General features: G+C 44.5%; 1 protein-coding gene across 1 annotated transcript in view; it reads right to left on the bottom strand.

Moving 5' to 3' along the window:
• Positions 1-22,295, bottom strand: part of ankdd1b (ankyrin repeat and death domain containing 1B) — a gene marked incomplete at its 5' end in the record, with an annotated part of 91,700 nt that overhangs the window by 33,347 nt on the left and 36,058 nt on the right. The window contains 4 exons of the mRNA XM_084325571.1: positions 9,882-9,980; positions 10,539-10,637; positions 13,455-13,559; positions 14,818-14,922. Of these exons, the coding sequence (XP_084181697.1) occupies positions 9,882-9,980; positions 10,539-10,637; positions 13,455-13,559; positions 14,818-14,922 (408 nt within the window). The remainder of the gene's footprint in view (positions 1-9,881; positions 9,981-10,538; positions 10,638-13,454; positions 13,560-14,817; positions 14,923-22,295) is intronic.

A 22,295-nucleotide genomic window follows, 5' to 3' on the forward strand; every position in this document is an offset into this window, starting at 1 on the left:
CTAGCAACCCGGCTAATCTCTCCTACCCTCCTACAGCCACTAATACACCTGTCACAGTACGGGGAGGCTTATGGAATTGTCAATCAGCAGTCAAGAAAGCTGACTTCATTACTGCCTACGCCCATAGTCTAAATCTGCAGCTCCTGGCTCTAACTGAGACCTGGATAACCCCCAATAACTCATCAACACCTGCAGCATTATCTACAAACTATAACTTCACTCACACACCTCGACCTTCCAGACGGGGTGGAGGCACTGGCCTCATGACATCTCCTTCATGGGCTACAAACGTAACACCACTCCCAGAACTGTCACTCTCCTCTCTCGAATATCATGCAGTATCTGTCTCTAATCCTTTCAATCTCACCATTGTTACACTCTACCGCCCTCCAGGTACACTCGATCACTTCACAGATGAGCTGGACATGCTTCTTAGCTCCTTACCGGAAGATGGTACCCCTCTCCTTCTATTGGGCGACTTCAACCTGCCTGACTCATCTCAGTCAGTCATAGTAGTCTCCCTCCTACAATCGTTTGACCTGACTCCCACTGCCATGCCTCCCACCCACAAAGCAGGCAACTCCTTGGATCTCATATTTTCCCGTAACTCCAGCATCATTAACACCACGGTAACTCCCCTACATGTATCTGACCATTCCTTCATATCCTTCTCACTAACTCTCATGCTTAACCGAAAGGTCTTCACCCCAACTCAAACAATCTCACTCAGACGCAACCTGCCCTCCCTATCCCCCTCCACCCTCTCCTCTGACATACTATCCGCTCTACCTTTGAGTGACACCTTCTCTGCTCTCTCCACAGAGATGGCAACCTCCACCCTCCTTTCAGCCCTTGCAACCTCCTTCAACAAGCTCTGTCCCCTCGTTGAGAAACCTGCCCGCCGTTCCCCACCCAGTCCATGGCTGACAGATCCAGTGAGAGAACAAAGACAGGTCCTGAGAGCAGCTGAAAGGAAGTATAGAAAGTCACGCCTCACTGCTGACATCGACACATATCACAACCTCTTGTTAACATTCTCCAAAACCATCACTAATGCCAAAGCTTCTTTCTTCCACCATAGGATCGAGGCCTCTGTCAAGAATCTTTGCAAACTGCATGCTACCATGTCCTCCCTCCTCACTCCCCCCCCACCCCCCCCTCCCTCATCTTTCTCTGCCGAAGACTTTGCGATCTTCTTTGAGGAAAAAGTGGAGAACATCCGCAGCTCCTTCTCCCAACCCCCACCCATTCCAAATGCTGAATCGAGAACCTCATCCTTCACTCTGTCATCTTTCTCTCCCATTACAGAAGCAGAGACCCTGACACTGGTAACGTCGAACCGTCCGACTACTTGCCAGCTGGACCAGCTACCCTCCCCACTCCTCCAGACCATAGCACCAGACATCCTCCCATTCCTAACTGCAACCATCAACTCCTCACTCAACTCGGGGGTGGTCCCCACCTCCCTAAAACAAGCCAGAGTCACGCCGCTCATAAAAAAACCAACCCTGAACCCTACCGTCATAGGCAACTACCGTCCTGTCTCTCTTCTCTCCTTCCTTTCTAAAACACTTGAACGTGCTGTATCCAACCAACTTACTGCTTATCTCTTACAGAATGACCTCCTAGACCCTAATCAGTCAGGCTTCAGGACTGGTCACTCCACAGAGACAGCCCTCATTGCGGTCACAGAGGCACTTCACTTAGCAAAAGCGAAAGGCCTCTCCTCTGTCCTGATTCTCCTAGATCTATCTGCAGCCTTCGACACAGTCAACCACCAGATCCTCCTTGCGGCCCTCGCAGGAATGGGAGTGGCTGGCTCTGCGCTGACATGGCTGTCATCATACCTCAATGACCGCTCCTACCAAGTGTCATGGAGAGGGACCCTGTCGGCCACCCGCCCCCTGCGGACGGGTGTCCCCCAGGGCTCGGTTTTAGGACCCCTTCTCTTCTCCCTCTACACTAAATCACTGGGTAACAATATCACGTCTCATGGCTTCTCCTACCATTGTTATGCCGACGATACTCAACTCTTCCTCTCCTTCCCTCCCTCAGATATCCACGTCTCTGAGCGGATCTCGGCCTGTCTGTCCGACATCTCAGCCTGGATGACGTCCAACCACCTCAAACTGAACCTAAGGAAAACAGAATTGCTCCACCTGCCGGCCAAATCCTCCCCCCTAACCGACCTTTCAATCACAGTCGAGAATGCAGCTGTGACTGCGTCCCCGACCGCCAAGAACCTTGGTGTTGTCCTCGACGACCAGTTGAACTTCTCTGCTCACATCGCAGCGACGACCAGAACCTGCCGATTCCTCCTGAGCAACGTCAGAAGGATCCGCCCCTTCCTGACAAAAGAAGCCACCCAACTCCTCGTCCAATCAACAGTCATCTCCCGCCTCGACTACTGCAATGCACTGCTCGCTGGCCTCCCGGCCACTGCCACTAAGCCTCTTCAACTCATTCAGAACGCAGCGGCCCGCCTGATCTCAAACCTACCAAAGTCGGCCCATGTCACCCCACTTCTTAGGGACCTGCAATGGCTCCCCATTGCTGCACGAATCCGCTTCAAGGCCCTCGACCTAGCATACCGTGCGGCAAAGGGAACCGCTCCCGCCTACCTCCGGTCAATGGTCTCTAACTACACACCCTCAAGACCCCTACGCTCTGCATCTTCTGGCCGCCTCAGACCTACTCCTATCCAAGCTCCGGGAGGGTCATCAAAGAGAAGTCGCCTATTCTCAGTCCTTGCCCCACAATGGTGGAATGAACTACCCACCCCAGTTAGGACAGCCGAATCACGTCCAATCTTTCGCCGTCGACTAAAGACGCACTTCTTCAACCATTATCTGAATAAAAAAAAAAAAAACAATAAAAAAAAATCGAACCCTAACTAACCGTACTGTCATGCACTTGTCCTAATAAACTAACCTACACTGTAGCACTCAACACTTTGATGAACATTGTTGCTCAGCTGATAGAGTTGTGCCCTTCCTGATGGCTTGTCGTACAGAACTTGTAAGTCGCTTTGGATAAAAGCGTCAGCTAAATGACTAAATGTAAATGTAAATGTAAACGCATCCCAGTGGCAATGAACCAAAACACGGCTGGATGCTGGTGTAGCGCATAAAAGTTATAAGCGTGGTAGAAATATCCGAAACAAAATAGGTCCCGCTTCTTCCGAAACGGAACGTTAGCACTTAGCATCCTAGCCCGTGGCTATAACCATGCAACAGCACAACAGTCATATACAGCAGAATTGTCCCCCTCCTCCCCTTATGTCAGATAGCGAGAGAAAAAAAAAGATTAACTTCCAGGCGAAGACTAATGTCAAGTAATCATCCATAACTACATATGTGATAAAATATTAAATGCCACCCTGCTCTGTGTGATAGCCGTAGCAGGATGCTAACGGCCCAGAGTCATGCTACTACCGCGTCTGGATCTGATGAGGCCGGCATCGGGTCCGCGTCCGGCTCTGGTGAAGCCGGCATCGGCTCCGCGTCCGGCTCTGGTGATGCCGGTGTCTGGGTTTCTCTGGGCCGGGTCCTCAGGAAGTCCACGGCGTCCTTGGGCGACGGTAGATGTATCCTCGTGCCATCCTTGGCTCTGATGATGAGTTTCGCAGGGAACTGGAGCGATGGTTTAAATCCACGTTTGTACAGGGGCCCCATGACATCTCGGTAGTGTGATCGCTGCTCGACCACCGCGGGGCAGTAGTCTTCGAAGATTGAAACTGGTTTCCCTCTGTATGTCAGATTCCCTCTCCTTTTGCGAGCTTCCAGGATAATAGCCTCCTTAATCTTGTAGTGATGTAAGCGGGCGATTACCGCCCTAGGCCTGGAGCTGGTTTGGGTGTCAGCGTCCTGTGGCATCGGTCGAGCTCCGGTGGCGTGGCGAGGACGTCTTTCCCCATGATTTCCACCAGGATTTCTGTGAAAAAAACACTGGGACGGTTGCTGTGCAGGGATTCATCTAGGCCCAGGATGCGTATGTTAGAACGCCGGCTGCGCAACTCAATGTCAATTAGCTTGTTTTTTAGCTTGTCGATGACTTCATCCTGAGCTGTGCATCTGGCCTCCAGCTCTACCATCCTACCAGACCATGTATTCAGGCCGTCTTCTACGGAGGCCAGGCGTTGGGTGTGGTCTGCGACCACCAGTTGGAAGCCGTCGAGTCTGGTTTCGAGCGAGGCAGCAAACGCTCTGAACTCCGTGGTGAAAGCCTGTTTGAGTTCCTCCATTAGCTCAGCCATGGTAGCTCCATCCACGGGGCCGGTCCCGCTTTTCAAGACTCGCGCAGCCATCATGCTCGTTCTTCTTCTTTTTTTTTTGGTTGAATAATACAGGCAGATATATGGATGACGTATAGTAGTGGTTCAATTATCTTGAAATAAAAGAAATAGGCTTTTTAAAGTAAAATAAAAGTTCGGGAGTGGCAGCGTGGCTCAGAGACGTTCACCCCATGCTCGACCCGGAACCGGAACCACACTAGCCTATCTTAAAAAATCCGGGAGAGGTGTTTTTGGCCAACAGCTAGGCTAGTGGTCCATATCCGTTTTCATTCATTCGCACAGAGAGGAAAATCCTTGCGCAATCAACAATCATGTCTCGCGGCTCTCGCCTTGACTACTGCAATGCACTGCTAGCTGGTTTACCAGCTACCACCACTAAGCCACTTCAAGTCATACAGAACGCAGCAGCCTGCCTGATCTCCAACCTACCAAAGTCAGCCCATGTTACCCCACTCACTGGCTTCCCATTGCCGGACGAATCCGCTTCAAGGTCCTTGATCTGGCATACCGTGCAGCGAAGGGAATGGCTCCCTCCTACCTCCGGTCAATGTAGTGCTGTGACAAACTGTCAAAAAGGGCTTTAGTTTTTGAGATACCCCTACCGGAGGTAGAACAAAACACAACCATGTTTTTCCTCATCTCTAAGGTCTCTATGAAATGGATTCTTGTATAAAAATATTTGATAGATTGATAGATATTGTTATACACTCCCAAAGGAAAAAATAACCAAAATATAGCCTGGCCGTATGGGAGTTGAGACATATAAACTCATGTAGATTAATAATACAAGCTCCAAGAGCTTTCAAATTTGACATGCTAGCAGTCAGACAGTTGTTTAACATAATAGAAAAACCTAGATGTGAATATCTTTATGCATGTAGGAAATATATACCTATGTACACATACTTAAAATAAGTAATAAAAAATGTATATCTATGCAGAATGTTCTCATTTACTTTGTAGTAGCTCTGCCATGGATTGTCATAGAAACACATATGAGGGCTTTTCCGGAAAGGTGTGGTTGTGCTGAATTCAGCAATACCACATGTGTAAATATATCATGCATGGTCCGGAAGTTACATCAGTAAATGTATGAGGTGTCCTAAATGAAAGAAAATTAAACATTGACATAATGAAGTCTTCAGTCCAAAGCCCATTATCAGTGGTGAGAAGCATGTTGACAAATTCAGCGCCCCACACTTTGAGAAACAATGTCAGGTCCTCTGTGATGTGGACTCCCAGGTACTTGAAACTGCTCACCCTGTCCATGATAGCCCCATTTATCCGCAGTGGTGTGTGTCACCTGCTGTATTCTCCTAAAATCCACGATCAGCTCCTTGGTTTTACCAATGTTCAGGAGTAGGCTGTTATCCCGGCACCAGCGTGCCAGTTCATCAACCTCCTCCCGATAGGCCTTCTTGTCATTGTTAGAGATCAGCCCCACCACAATGTGTCATCACTGTGTGTACAGTGAATACAGCAGGGGGCTCAGAACGCAGTAGATTGAAATAAATGTGTTCTATTTCTATTTCAACCTGATTCAATTGGATCTTTGTTTCCATATGAAGTATCATAAAATGTATCATATGAAATGTATAATTTATTAAATGTATCATAAATATATTAACATTATAGACCAGAACATTATCTCAAGTGACTTTACTTTGCAGTAACATTGAATTTGTCAACATGCTTCTCACCACTGATAATGGGCTTTGGACTGAAGACTTCATTATGTCAATGTTTAATTTTCTTTCATTTAGGACACCTCATACTTTTACTGATGTAACTCCCTGACGATGCATGCTATATTTACACATGTAGTATTGCTGGATTCAGCACAACCACACCTGTCCGAAAAAGCCCTCATATGTGTTTCTATCACAAGTCATGTCAGAGCTACTACAAAGTAAATGAGAACATTCTGCATAGATATAAGAATTTTACATTTCCGCTTATTTTAAGTATGTGTACATAGGTATATATTTCCTACATGCATAAAGATATTCACATCCAGGTTGTTCTATTATGTTAAGCAACTGTCTGACTGCTAGCATGTCAAGTTTGAAAGCTCTTGGAGCTTGTATTATTAATCTACATGAGTTTATATGTCTCAACTCCCATACGGCCAGGCTATATTTTGGTTATTTTTTCCTTTGTGGGTGTATAACAATATCTATCAATTTAACAAGTTTTGCAGTAAAATATTTTTATACAAGAATCCATTTCATATATGGGAGACCTTAGAGATGAGGAAAACATTCCTGTGTTTTGTTCTACCTCCGGTAGGGGTATCTCAACATTTTGGGGGCATTGTCACCAGGGGCGGATTTAGGATTGTAGGAGATCCGGGGCTTAGCCCAGATGCCCCCCCCCCCTCTTTTTTTTTAAAATTTTTTTTTTTTTTTTTTTTTTTGAACTCTTTGTTTTTTTTTTTTGGGCAGGCAAGGGGTGGTTTGGACCCCCTCCACGACAGATTTTTTTTTGAATTTAATGAACTTGTACGTGCAATTTCCTGCAATATAGAGCCTTCAATCTTGACCAATAAAGCTGCTCTTTTCACTATAAAACTCAGTTAACCATAACGTAGTTATGGTTAGATTTATATATTGGGGGGGGATATATCATATTTTTCATATAATCAAAAAGTGGTGGAGCAAGATCATACCTTTGCTCCCCCAAGTTCAATAGTGGGAGAGCAGAGATGCTCCGAATGCTCTTATGGCCAGGCGTCTATGATTCACTGATACAAAGTAAAATAGTGCAGTGCAATAAAATAGTTAGTAAAATAGAATAAAATAATGCAATAGTGCATTGCAATAAAATAGTTATCATCGTATTTTTTCGGGAGGCCGGTAAGGAGTGCATTACAGTAGTCGAGTTGGCTTGAGATAAAGGCATGGATCTGGTTTTCAGCGTCCTTTTGATTTATAAATGGCCGTACTTTAGCTATGTTTCTAAGGTGGAAGAATTAAGTTTTTGTCAACTTGTTGATTGTGATTTAAAGCTTAGGTCTGAGTCTACCATAACACCAAGACTTAACTCACTCAAATACAGTTAGCAGCTGGATAGACCACAGATGGAAATGAGCTTCTGCTAAATCTGGTGCAAACATATTTTCATGTAACAATGATGAATTGTAAAAAAAAAAAAAAAAAAAAAAATCCCTTTTTTTATTTTTTTTTATTTTTTTTTAAATAGATTCGGGGCTTTTCAGAATACATCCGGGGCTTGAGCCCAGGTAGCCACCCCCTAGCTCCGCCCCTGATTGTCACTAGGCTAATGGTCTCTAACTATACACCCTCAAGACCCCTCCGCTCTACATCTTCTGGCCTCAGACCCACTCATATCTGAGCTCCGGGAGGATCATCAAAGAGAAGCCGGCTATTCTCGGTCCTCGGTCCACATTGGTGGAGCAAACTTCCCACCAGTCAGGACAGCTGAAACCCACCCAATTTTCTGCCGTTAACTAAAAACACACTTCTTCAATCAATATCTGAAATGAAAAAGGAAAATAAATACTAGTCTTTTACTAGTATGCACTCTGCTACTTAGGAATCTACCTTGCCTATATTACTACCTACTATGCTAATATGTCTTTACTACTATGCACTCAAGACTGTAGCACCCAAGTTCAACACTGTTTGATGAACAATGTTACTTACCCTTAGCTGCCAGAGTTGTACCCTTCCTGCTTACTTCTTGTACAGAACTTTTGATAAAAGCGTCAGGTAAATGACTAAATGTAAATGTGATTTGGTATCTATCTTCTTGTCTGACTCTGGAGAAGGCGGTAAGCACGTTTCCCATAATGTTGGCATGTTTCTTTAAAAGGATGTTTAGACATAGATGATCAACTTTGCTTTATGAACATCGGATGTAGTAAAAATAATTGTCCATGAATGCTTTATATTGGGCTGTTTCTCAAAAAGAGAAATTGGAACATGCAACAACATGTTAAAGCAAGAAATCGGAGAAAGAGAACCCTTGATTTTTGTGATGTCACTAGATGATCCATAGACAGTGAATGGGGCACTGACTTTGTGCGTTTAAATTATTGTTTAGACATGTTAACAATCCTAGAATATGAACCTTGTTTGGGTGTGAGAGCTCAACTTGACATATTATGGCTCCACAAAGTTAGCGCTCCATTCATTGTCTATGGAGCAGCCCCAGACTGGATGTCAATCTGAAAATGAGGCTGTTTTTCTGAATTCCCGAAAAGTTAACCTCTTAACCTGCGCCCCCAAAATTGGCCCATTTAGTTTTAGTTTTTGAGGACTGCATACTTTTTTTGCAAACCAAAACAACATACTTTATACTTATAGCACATGCATGAGTCTGGTCTCTTTTGAAAGATGACATTCTGAAGTTTCTGATTCCAGAAAGAAAATTCACTTTTAGTGCTAATAGAATAGAATAGAATAGAATAAAATTTTATAAAAATTGAATAAAATATACAGTAAATAAATACAGTAAAAATATACTGAAGTCTACAGTAGGTGTAATATTGCACAGTGCTGTTTCAAAAGTAAGAGTCCAGGAAGATGGTAACTGTCACTCTGTGCTCAGTGATGCAGTGAGGCACAGTGATGCATTGTATAGTCTGATGGCTGTTGGAATGAAGGACTTCCTGTGCCGTGCAGTGCTGCATTTAGGTAGTGTTGAGCCTAGCATTGAACATGCTCCTCCTGTCAGCCAAGTCTGTGTATAGTGGGTGGGAGGGGTTTTCCCTGATGGCCTGGAGCTTAGCAAGGCTCCTCCTCTCCGCCACCCTCGCTAGAGAGTCCAGCTCCACCCCAACCACGCTACTGGCCTTCCTGACCAGCTTATCCAGCCTGTTTGTGTCCCCTGCTCTCAGTCCGCTGCCCCAGCAGGTCACAGCGTACAAGAAGGCGCCCGCCACCACCGACTCATAGAACATCCTCAACATCCGTGTACAGACATTGATGCCAGTTCCCTGGTCTTCGCCACATTTAGCTGCAGGTGGTTTTTATCGTACCATGTGACGAAGTCCACTACCAGTTCCCGGTATTCCCTCTCGTCACCGTCCTTTATACATCCCACTATCGCAGAGTCATCAGAAAACTTCCAATCCAGTCGACTCAGTAATGTGTTACTGTACTGTGGTGTAATATTATACCCACCCAGTTCAGTTAGGAGTGTGTTACTGTACTGTGATGTAATTATACCCATCCAGTCGACTCAGTAGTGTGTTACTATACTGTGGTGTAATATTATACCCATCCAGTTTAGTTAAGAGTGTGTTACTACAGTATACTGTGGTGTAATATTATACCCATCCAGTTTAGTTAAGAGTGTGTTACTGTACTGTGGTGTAATATTATACCCATCCAGTTCAGTTAGGAGTGTGTTACTGTACTGTGGTGTAATATTATACCCATCCAGTTTAGTTAAGAGTGTGTTACTGTACTGTGGTGTAATATTATACCCATCCAGTTCAGTTAGAAGTGTGTTACTGTACTGTGGTGTAATATTATACCCATCCAGTTCAGTTAGGAGTGTGTTACTGTACTGTGGTGTAATATTATACCCATCCAGTTCAGTTAGGAGTGTGTTACTGTACTGTGGTGAGGGTGTTGAGGTCACAACCCGCCTCAATCAGGGCCTGGACACATTCCTCATGGCCTCCGTCTGCAGCCTGGTACAACGCGGTCTCCCCATCCTGCAATCACAGCCAAAAGCACTGTTTGCACTGGGACATCATAATAATTTATGTAATATATAATCAATGTATAAATTATATACTTTGCACAATACAATCATTAAAATCGTATGTAGTCTGTTTAGGCTATGTAGGTTTTATTATGTAGGTTTTATTTCGCCTACCTTACATGACAGGGCTTCTGGGCTTTTAGCACAATAGTTATAAACCTTTGATATATCATAGTATTTCTTTATGAGTTTGCTAATGTTTGCAACCAAGGAACAAACTTCCCATTGTGAATTGGTGACCAATTTTGACGTAAAGCACCATGTCAACATTATCACTGGTGATTTGTCACACGGGTGTTTAAAGTCAGGCTAATCCAATAACACTAACCAACATGGAACTGTTGTATCCATCTTAATTAAAGCCAACAGATTAATTAAAGCCACTATTTACAATTCAGCCATCGTTCAGCAACGGATTAACCACTGAGCACACACACGTGCGCACACGCACACACACACACACACACACGAACGACGCGGTGATAGAGACAGTGTTTACATTGATTACCATATTGACTTCATCCCGGGTATCAAAGCTCTGCAGCAGCAGATGGAGGGCGTCCAAGTGGCCGTTCCTGGCAGCTAAGTGCAGGGGTGCATCACCGCTCTGGCAGGAGGGAAGGAGGGAAACAGGCACTCACATCAAAGAAGGTACGACTCCAGTCACATGCTCAGCGGAGCACCTATGTATGTGCTCATCAGTCTGCACAGATGTGAGGGTGCGCAGTTGCGCACACGTACACATGTACGCAGATGAAAACAGAAATAAACTTGCTTGTGTGCACACACATGCTCTCTCATACACACACACACACACACAAGCCATGTGATGGATGGTTTTTTGCCTTTATAATTTGCTCCCATCCGCCAATTTAGTCATTATGCCAATTCCCTTCCTGGTTGTTGCGCTGCCCTACTGTCGGTCTGGGGAGGGTGTAGACGTAGCATGTGCCTCCTGACACATGTGACGCCGCCAGCCGCTTCTTTTCACCTGGCAGCAAAGGGTTTCACTAGGAGATCTTAAAGGCTCTGTGGTAAAATCCTAACATAGATCATCAAAGATCTAATCAAACTGTTGTGTAAAAGTCTTAAAGAAACAGTCAAAATGGAACAACAATCAAACTAAGGGGTTATATTTAGAGATAACAGCTGCAATAGTAAAATCAACCGAATATATGCTTCTGGTGGCGTCTGGTGATTAGATTACTCGGCCCTTTTGGTGAATTTGCATACAAAGTGTGGGCAACAGCCTGTATCCTGTGATCTGTGGGAACTGTTTACAATGTGGGGGTGGGTAAACAGCTGGGCAGGAAGCTTTAGTCACACAGACACACACACACACACACACACACACACATATAGTCACACACACACACACACACACACACACTCACACACACACATTTTCACACACACACACACACACACACTCACACACACACATTTACACATACACATACACACACACACACACAGAGAAGATCACTATTGAAATCCTTAATTTGAGCTCCAAACAAGCTAACTATTTCCTGGTATATTGTACTTGTAATCTTGAATTCTGAAGTCATTGAAGTAAGTTAAAATATAATTAGGTTTGGTCATACTTAAATTAGGTAATTAGTTAATGTGTCTGTTCTGTTTTCATTTATGTTCAATATGATTAATTGATTGTTCTATCCTCTTGATCTATGGTATTGATTTGTATTCTATTAAGCTAACAGAATGATTAGATTTGTTAGATATTTTCTGAAAGTCAGCAGACTTAGTGATAAAGAAATATATCTGTGTTTATGTAATCAATATATCTTGAGGTTCATCAAAGTATTAACAAGTCAAGTAATGTGTTTAAGTAAAAATACAGGGAAAATATTATCCGGGTTTATGTGAAGGGGGTTGGCATATAAGCCAAACCCCTATTTTCAAATACAAGCAAAAGCCGGCCTGGCATTGGAGGAAAGAATGTGATGATGTCATCAACTCCGAGACACTGGGCCTTGGGGATATAATGAGGTGTGATGGGGGGAAGAAGGACTCTGAACAACCCAACCGACACGACAAGACCTCCTTCACCATCCCATCCACAAGGAAGCAGGAGCAGAAAACAAAGGAACTCTTTGGAGGGAAAACCAACTCTTTGATCAGCAGGAAACAAAGACTTTCAACAACTCAACAACTAGCATTCTCTTTATTAGTCTGGTGTAAGGGATCAGTGGCATAGTACTTGAGTACCCTTATATCATTGCAGAATCCATTTCTTATTGTAATTTGTATACACTCTTAAACTTTGATTAAACAGCTGCTATACTACCTTTCCTCCTAATTCCTTCTGCCTGCACCGCTCAGTTTGAACAGAAGTAATTCCAAGAGCTTGTAAAAAGGTTTAAATCACAACGCAGAGTAGGGAAATTAAGCTAGGAATCCACTTCAGCTCCCTTATACTCGAAAACTGACACGGACACGCACGCGGCTGCAGACATGCTGCGCACGCGGCTCTGATTATAGTCCGTGTTTGGTGTCCGGAAGCGTCGCGTCGAGTGCTTTTGTTTTGACAGCTGGGCACATGCGCAGTCGGCACGCATATCCACGGAGCAATCCGTGCGGTTAAAAAATGTGGCCTGCACGAGGACACGGATCCGACGTCCGTGCGGACAAGAGCGTTGACGAAAATGACGCAAATTACGTCACGCGCACCAATGCGCATCTGCGGATGCGGATTGCGGAGGGAACTATATTCCGGCCTATACGCACTTGGAGGTTTGCACTATCATCCCCCAGTTCCCCTCCTTGCTGAACAGCTGCCCCCCCGACCGACCAGTAGGAGTCGCTGTTGAGACAGCCAGGACTCCTATCCCACCAACTTCTCACCCGTGAACACTGGTGACAACTAATAAGGGCGGGATCCACAAAGAATGGATTGCACAGTGCGGTGATTGATTGATTGAACATTTTATTAACAGATTTCAGAATGGGTACAATACAGTACAGCTCAATACACAAAATTGTTAAGGGGATGCAGACCAGAGAAAGACTTTCGTCTTGTTTACATCAGGGTCCCCCATTTTCAATTCATAATGAATTGTAAGTAAGGGTGCAATTAGCACTGTGCAATCCATTCTTTGTGGATCCCGCCCTTAAGTGTTCATAGGGACGACTGACCTAGCCGGAGGTACTGCTGCTGGGATTTGAACCTGGGTCTTAAGATATACCAATGCAGGTATACCATAATTGCATACATGTTTAGCATTGGTGATCCCTGGAAGCGAAACCCTAAATCTGGCAGTGTTAGTGCCATCATGTCATCAGGACACACACACACACACACACACACACACACAGACACAGACACAGACACAGACACACACACACACACACACACACACACACACACACACACACACACACACACACACACATGCATGCACACCTTATTGGGCTTCATGGTGGCCATGTTGTAAGGTTCTTCCATCAGCATTTCCAGCATTTTCACACAGCCGTGCTCTGCTGCCAAAGCAAACGGCCTGTGACCCGTCTGAGAGAAGAGACAGTGAATATTGTTTTCTTGTCAGAGATACTACAAACAAAGCAGAATAGCATGTCAGAGATACTACAAACAAAGCAGCATAGCATGTCAGAGATACTACAAACAAAGCAGCATAGCATGTCAGAGACACTACACACAAAGCAGCATAGCATGTCAGAGACACTACACACAAAGCAGCATAGCATGTCAGAGATACTACAAACAAAGCAGCATAGCATGTCAGAGATACTACACACAAAGCAGCAAAGCATGTCAGATATACTACGCACAAAGCAGCATAGCATGTCAGAGATACTACAAACAAAGCAGCATAGCATGTCAGAGATACTACACACAAAGCAGCAAAGCATGTCAGATATACTACGCACAAAGCAGCATAGCATGTCAGAGATACTACACACAAAGCAGCATAGCATGTCAGAGATACTACACACAAAGCAGCATAGCATGTCAGAGATACTACACACAAAGCAGCAAAGCATGTCAGATATACTACACACAAAGCAGCATACAGTAGCATGTCAGATATACTACAAACACTACAAAGATACTACAAAAATCTGCATCTTTATGTTGTGCTAATTAGAGCTCCATAAAATTATGTAGATGAAAAATAGTAATACCTTGTCTTATAGGGACTGCTACCTTATCATTTCATGGAGCTGTAATTAACACAATACAAGGATTCAGTGTCCCTGATGACATCACTGGTGGCCATATTCAAAATAATTTACTCTCAACAACTAAATGAATGTGTGAGCTTTTGGATGTGTGTGAGATTATATGCAAAATAAATCAGCATTGTTTTTTGGTGAAGTGCCCTTTTAATGTTATTTCCTAAATACACATTCATGTTTCCTCAGAGAGGCAGGGTCACCCATCCCTGAAGTAGTTGTAGGATGCAGTGCCTTGCTCAAGGGTACTTGAGATATTGGACGCTTAGATGTAATACCGGCCGGGACTCCCTAAATACTTGATATGTCATGTATAAACCTGCCCCTACCTTAATCCCATTGGACCTCATGACCCACCCTAACCGCCAACTGGATGCAGAACATAAGATACCAAGTTTTTAGTCAGTCCCAATACCAGCCACCCTCCAGTTGCCAGCGACTGGAGTGCCAACTGGGGTACATGCTCTTACTATTGGTGCTGGGGATCAAACCAACAACGCTTTGCTTACTGGCACGACCAATGTGCCCCTCACTGTACAGTAGATTGGTTGATCTTTGAGGACAGTAAATACCTTATCTTTCCTATTAAGGTCCTTCATGCGAAGATCAAAAACGATGTATTCCACTATATCAGTGTGGTTGTTGACCGCAGCACAATGCATGATGTTCAGGCCTTCCTGAGGGGACACAGTTCAACCAAACATTAGACAAGGCATGATGTTCAGGCCTTCCTGAGGGGACACAGTTCAACCAAACATTAGACAAGGCATGATGTTCAGGCCTTCCTGAGGGGACACAGTTCAACCAAACATGAGACAAGGCATGATGTTCAGGCCTTTCTGAGGGGACACAGTTCAACCAAACATGAGACAAGGCATCATGCAGAGAGTATTCACAATTACCAAGGACTTTCAACATCACTCAGAACGCTCTTTGTTACTTGTTTTGCAGTAAGAGTAGACTAACACAGCACTGGGGTTTACGGTAGAGATGTAGTGTAAATCTATTAGTAATAAATAGATCAAATATGATGTAGTGTCTAAAGTGAATGTTAAAGGTGAGTGTTTAAATTGAGTGCTGTGTGCATGTGGATGTGTGTGCAATGAATGTAGATGGATGGGTTAGTGTTGCATAGTCATTGAGCATCCTGATGCTCTTTTTGAGTCTCTCTGTACTGGCCATGAGACTCCGATAGCGCTTGCCTGACCGCAGCAGTTCAAAGAGGCAGTTGTTTGGGTGACTAGAGTCTTTGACAATTTTTTAGCCTTGGCCTGGTGTAAATGTCCTGGAAGCCCACCTCCAATTGTGCGTTCGGCTGATCGAGCCACTCTCTGCAGTCTGCTGCGGTCGTGTGCAGTGCTATTCCCAAACCAGGAGGTGATGTTACCAGTCAGGATGCTCTCTATTGTGCATGATTAGAAGTTTTTTTAAGATCTTCTGACTCACTTTGAACTTCCTTAGGAAGTAAAGGCGCTGCCGTGCCTTCTTCACTACACTGTGTATGTGTGTGATCCATGTCAAGTCCTCGGATATGTGGACTCTGAGGTACTTGAAATTGTTCACTTTCTCGGCCAGTGCCCCATAGATGCTGAGTTGGCTGTAGTCCCTGGCCCCAGACCTCCTAAAATCCACAATCAGTTATTTGATTTTGCTGACGTTCAGGGAGAGGCTGTTCTCCTGGCACCACAGCACCAGGTTCTCCACCTCTCCCAGGTAGGCCCTCTCGTCCCACCACAGCTGTGTCATCAGCAAACTTGACGATTGTGTTGCTGTTGTACTTTGCCACACAGTCATAAGTGTAAAGCGAGTAGAGGAGGGGGCTCAGAACCAGGGACCGAAACTAGAGAGCGCCGCCCGCCATTTGCGGGCAGTTTTTACGCTTGGCGCCTCCCACTTAGAGGACTGACCGCTGTGTGGCGGCCAATCAAATGGTCATGTGAAAACCGAAAATCATGATCCAATTCTGAGCGGAGTTCTCACTCGCTGTCTGAGCACAGACACGCAGCGGCGGCGCATTGCTGCTCCTAAACCTCCCCTACCTGTTTCTGTATGCTGCATGTAAACACACAGTCACCGTGACTGATGTTAGTCTAGTCAGAGAGACCTCCGTGAGCTGATGTTAGCTACTGTTACAAAATGATCCAGTCAACTATTCACTTTTAGTTTAATACATGAGGCATTGTGTAACGTTATCCAGCTGGCTAGCTTCTGATAGCTCCCGACATAAAAAACTGCAAGTGTCCAGTTACATCGCATGAGGGCTGCAGCGCTGCTGACTAGGGTCCAGGTGCAGGGCAGGAGAATCCTTTCATGCTGAATGTAAGAGTTTAGGGTCCAGCTGTAGCGCCGGAGAATCCTTGCTGGAGCTGGAGGCCACTAGAGTATACACACAGACAGTGGAGCTGTTTGCAGACAGCGAGGTGGCGATGTCTCGCAGATAATACAACTACAAGTATGATTATATAATATATATATTTTATTAAAAAAAAAATTATATAAAATAATAATACTTTTTTTTTTATCAAAAAAAAGTTGGCAGGTAAGAAATCTGCTTGGCGGGTAGATTCTTCCCATCTACCCGCCACTGGCCGGTGAGTCAAAAAGTTAATTTCGCTCCCTGCTCAGAACACAGCCCTGGGGGGCACCTGTGTTGAGAGTGATGGATAAGAGGTGCAGTTACCTGCTCTGACTGTGATGTATTAGGTTCGAGTTTGAACCTCTTTGATTGTCGTAGTTATTGTGATGTGGCACCAGGAAGGCGACACACGAGTTGTAACGTGAGAGATACGTAAGCCGCATGCCTGGATGCAGATATACGAACGAGTCAATAAATGGATGTTATTGAACCTCGGGTTACGCCTCGTCAATATAACATGGTGTCAGAAGTAAAACTGGAATAAGAGGATGGCGCAGTTTCAACCTCTGATACCATTGAGTCTGCAAGGCAATCTTGCTGAAAATTGGAGGAATTGGACACAGCGCTTCGAACTATTTTGCATCGCCAGCGGCATCTCAGAAAAGTCTCAAAAGGTGCAGTGTGCAACGTTTCTTTATGTCGCCGGAGAAGAGGCGATTAAAGTATGCAATACCTTTGTCTTTACTGCAGAAGAAAAAGACAAAATAGACATACTGAAGAAGAGATTTCAGGACTATTGTGAGCCCCGAAAAAACTTGCCATATATAAGGCACATATTCTTCACACGAGCACAGAAACAGTCAGAAACAATAGATGCCTATGTCACGGATTTAAAGTATAAAGCCAAGGATTGTGAATTTGGTCAGTTGAACAAATCCCTGATAAGAGACAGGATAGTGTGTGGCATAACTAATGACCAAGTAAGAGGCAGACTGTTAAGAGAAGCAGATCTGACACTAGCAAAAGCCTTGGATATTTGCCGTGCGAGTGAGATCACAACCAGTCAAGTGAAAGCACTGACAGAAGAGGTGGATGTGAACAGACTGAGAACAGTCAGGCCAAAAGACATTAAAGTTGCAGATAGCAGCACAGGTCATACTGAACCAGATGAGTCAAGTTGCTACAGATGTGGTTACAGACATGGAACAAGGACATGTCCGGCAATTGGGAAAACATGTAAATCATGCCACAAGAGAAATCACGTTGCCAAGGTGTGTGTAGAGCGCAGGGCCCACCACAGCACCAATATAAAAAGAACTGCATGCAATTGAGCAGAGTGAGAGTGATGAGGACATGTTCATCGGCACAGTCCAAGTGGAGCAGGAAAAACACATCAGACTGATGGAGACTAACTTCAAGGAAAATCCATGGAATGAAACAGTGAGGATAAACAGAAAAGCAGTGACTTTCAAACTGGATACGGGCGCTGACTGCAACGCCATGTCAGTGAAAACGCTGAATGAACTAGACGTTAGAGGCAGACTCAGGGTGAGCAAATGCAAACTAGTTGCTTTCTTTGGGCAAAAGATTTCACTGCTGGGCAAGAGAGCACTGACATGTGAGTACAAAGGCCAAAAGCATAATATAGAGTTTGAAATTACACAGCAGGATGTACCAGCTATACACTAGGCGGAGCCACTTGTGAGAAACTAGGCTTAGTAAAGAGAATGCATGACATTTCCAAGGAAAGTGACATTCTTAAGGATTATGATGATCTGTTCAGTGGACTGGGCTGCTTACCCGGTCAGCATCATATTCAAGTTGACCCCACTGTTACACCTGTAGTGCATGCTCCCAGGAGGGTCCCAGTCGCGCTCAGAGACAGGGTAGTTGAGGAATTACAGCGCATGGAGAAATTGGGGGTAATAACAAGGCAGATTGAGCCAACTGAGTGGATTAACAGTAACTGTGGTCAAACCAAATAAAATCAGGAACTGCATGGATCCTAAGGACTTAAATGAAGCTATTAAACGGGAGCATTACCCATTGCTCACTGTGGAGGAAGTCGTTTCCCGTATGCCAAATGCCAAGTTCTTCTCAGTGTTAGACGCTAATCAGGGTTTTTGGCAAATAAAGCTTGACGAAGAAAGTTCAAAGCTATGCACCTTTAACACTCCTGTACAGATTCTTACGTCTACCGTTTGGTATTTCATCTGCGCCAGGGGTGTTTCAAAGGGCAATAGCGCAGATGATTGAAGGTCTAGAACAGGGAGGGGCAACTGGCGGCCTGCGGGCCGCATGCGGCCCTCACCGACACTCCATGCGGCCCAGGCCAATATTTATAAATTTTTTTTTTTTTAAATATATATTTTTATATACTTTTTTTGCATTCGACTAAGAGGTTGGCAGTCGACTATGGCTCCTTTCGATCGATTAGTCGACTATTCGACTAATAGGGGTCAGCCCTAGTGTGGACATATTCAACACTGTTGAAAGTGCCGTGCAGCAATATGGGGGGTTTGATAAACTGTCCGCCGTTGTTACCGATGGAGCACCCGCAATGAAAGGAAAACACACAGGATTCGCCGGGCTTCTAAGGCAGAGTGGCGTTGAGTGTCCAATGCTGCACTCAGGTAAGTTCGCTAACATAATTTCCATCTATTGTGGGTCACTAATAATCAGGGGTGCAGTGGTCATGCCACGCGGTACCACGCCGTCCCAGCACTTTTCTGAGCAGAAGTACGCGCACGGATGTGCATGCGCGTGCATGCGCGCACACAAAAATGAAATGTTAATTCATCTGATGCAGATTGCATGCACAAACATTGAAGTTGACATTCCTTCTATTGTGCGCCAACAGGAGAGACCACAAGTGTCTCATTAAAGACAGAATCATTATTGACCCACTGTGGGGAGGGTGAATGTCATGCCAGTTTGATAAAGGGTCAATGGGAGGCACTCAGGAATGTTTTGTTTAGTAGCAGGATAAAAGTTTATACATTTAACAAAATCATTTATTATTGCACTTTTGATTTACTGTTGTAGTGAAATGCAGCAGGAATGCTGCTTTGTGTTTGTTGAGCAGTGGGCTTTAAGTTCATACATTTATTTTAATAGAAGCCTTAATTATAATTTGTCATTTTTGTATATATTTGGGTTACACAGCAATACTTTCAAATTCAGCTGTATTTATAAATTCATGAAGTTGAAATTAAGCATTACTAAATGTGTTTTAAATGGAATAAAAACAAAGTTAAAACAAATTATAATAGTTTATATGCCTTATTTATCACATCTGTGAATAGTATGGGCTATTTGAGTGATGGGGTACTACTGGCGGGACTGCCGATAAACAATGCGGCCCCCCAGATTGAGTGTGGAAATTTAGTGGCCCTCACCATATACAAAGTTGCCCACCCCTGGTCTAGAAGGTGTCGTAAACATCATAGATGACATGCTTGTATGGGGAGACACCAAGGAAGAGCATGACCACAGGCTGCAGAAACTGTTAGACAGAGCAAGGGAATACAACTTGAAACTGAACAGGAACAAGTGCGCTGTCAGGAGTCAAGTGAAATAAGATACATAGGACACATACTCAGCGCCAGTGAGCTGAAACCAGATGAGGAGAAGGTGAGAGCAGTGACACAAATACCCCCACCACAGAACAAACAGGACCTGCTGAGGTTCAATGGTATGGTTCAATATCTCGCCAAGTTCATACAAAATCTGTCAGATGTCAGTGCACCGTTAAGGAAGCTGCTTGAAAATGACAGAGTGGCACTGGGAGGAACCACAAAAGAGGAGTTTTGAACAGATCAAACAGCTGGTCACTAATGCTCCAACCCTGAAGTTTTATGACGTCAACAAACCAGTGACTATGTCAGTAGATGCCAGCTCAGAAGGCCTCGGAGCGGTCCTACTACAAGATGAGCAACCTGTAGCTTTTGGGTCTAGGTCTCTCACTGACTGTCAGCGCAGGTATGCCCAGATAGAAAAAGAGCTACTCGCTATAGTCTATGGATGTGAAAAATTCCATCAGTATGTTTATGGAAAAAGCATACACGTTGAGAGCGACCACAAGCCTTTGGAAAGCATCTTTAAAAAGCCTGTACACCAAGCTCCTATGAGGCTACAGTCAATGCTGCTTAGGTTGCAAAGATATAGCCTAAAAGTCACCTACAGGCCAGGCAAGGAACTTCATATTGCAGATGCTCTAAGTCAGTGGTGCCCAACCAGTCAATCGCGACCGACCGGTAGATCGCGCACTGGTTTCAAGTAGACCGCAAGATTATTTTGGAAAATCATTTAATTTGATTTGATTTGGAGGGGAGGACAAAAAACGTTCGAGCAGTCCTGTGTATAACAGGCAGTCAGGCAGCCTGAGCCAATCGATACCGTCTACATTCCGTACATTCCGGACAGCGAGCTTCACCCATAGGGATGCAAATTGGTGCCTTTGTTTTCATGGAGTGGCATGAGTGGGGGTCGGGCCCATCACCTGGCAGGTACAGTATAAACGTGGCTCTGAGACCAGCCTTGAGTCACTCGAAACTGCAAGATGAATGGAACACCACCAGCAAAAAAGAGGTTCATTCAGAGGACGCTACTTTTCAACAACGCCAGCAAGACCTCACTGCCGCCAGTCCGGACCCTCCGACGAGCTGCCGCCGCCGCCGCCAGGGAGCAGCTCCAACGCCGCCGCCAGGGAGCAGCTCCAACGCCGCCTCCGACGAGATACCGGATAGCAACAGCGTCAGCGCCGCAAGCAGAACCGGAGCAGCCAAAAGACCAAAAACATATCATTTCCATGAAGAGTAGGAGGAGGCTTACTTTTTTGTTTATATCAACGCAAAATCAGTCTGTCTGATTTGCAAACAAACAAAAAAAGGGTAATTTGGAGCGGCATTATACAACGATGCACAAGAAACACTGCACGGATTTTCCTCCAAAAACAGTCCTACGAAGAACAGAACTCCAGCAGATGAAGTCTTCACTAGTGGGACAACAGTCCACTTTTACGAAGCCCAACACCAAGGCAAAAGCTGCAACAATTGCATCTTATCGTGTCAGTCACATTCTCGCTAAAAAGAAAAAAATCCTTCAAAGACGGCGACTGTGTAAAAGAGGCATTGACTGTGGCTGCCGCTTTCTCTCACATGAAGATCATCAAGTCCAAGTACAGAACCACATTGACCATCTTGTGGACTGCCAGAGGCTTGCAACCAGCTCCTACAACCCAGACTTTGAAAAACGAGCTTCCTCTTCCCAGTGCCAGCGTTCTCACTAAGGTAGAGACATTTAATAAAAAATAAAAAATAAACAGATAAAGGAGAACTATCAGTGACTGTTGACAGACCTTTTTGTGGAATTGTTTTTTGATTGTATTCCATTTTGCAATGTGACAGCTCTGTTTACACATCATTCCTATTCCCTTTTAATTGTACATATATTTTTGTTTTGATTGTATTGTTCCACTTTTGCTTTGGCAATGTAAACATATGTTTTCTCATGCCCATTGAACTGAGTGTGTGTGTGTTGTCAGTGTGTATGCAGAGTGTGAAATAAACGTGAGAAGTTACAGTTACAGTCTTGTCATTCTTGTAATTCCTACACTACACTGTTACAATGATATATAAAATAGCATATTATATTATATACCCATTCAATATGCACATGACAGAAAATATTATA

This window comes from Notolepis coatsorum, assembly GCF_963971535.1.
Source record: "Notolepis coatsorum genome assembly, chromosome: 1".
Taxonomy (NCBI): domain Eukaryota; kingdom Metazoa; phylum Chordata; class Actinopteri; order Aulopiformes; family Paralepididae; genus Notolepis; species Notolepis coatsorum.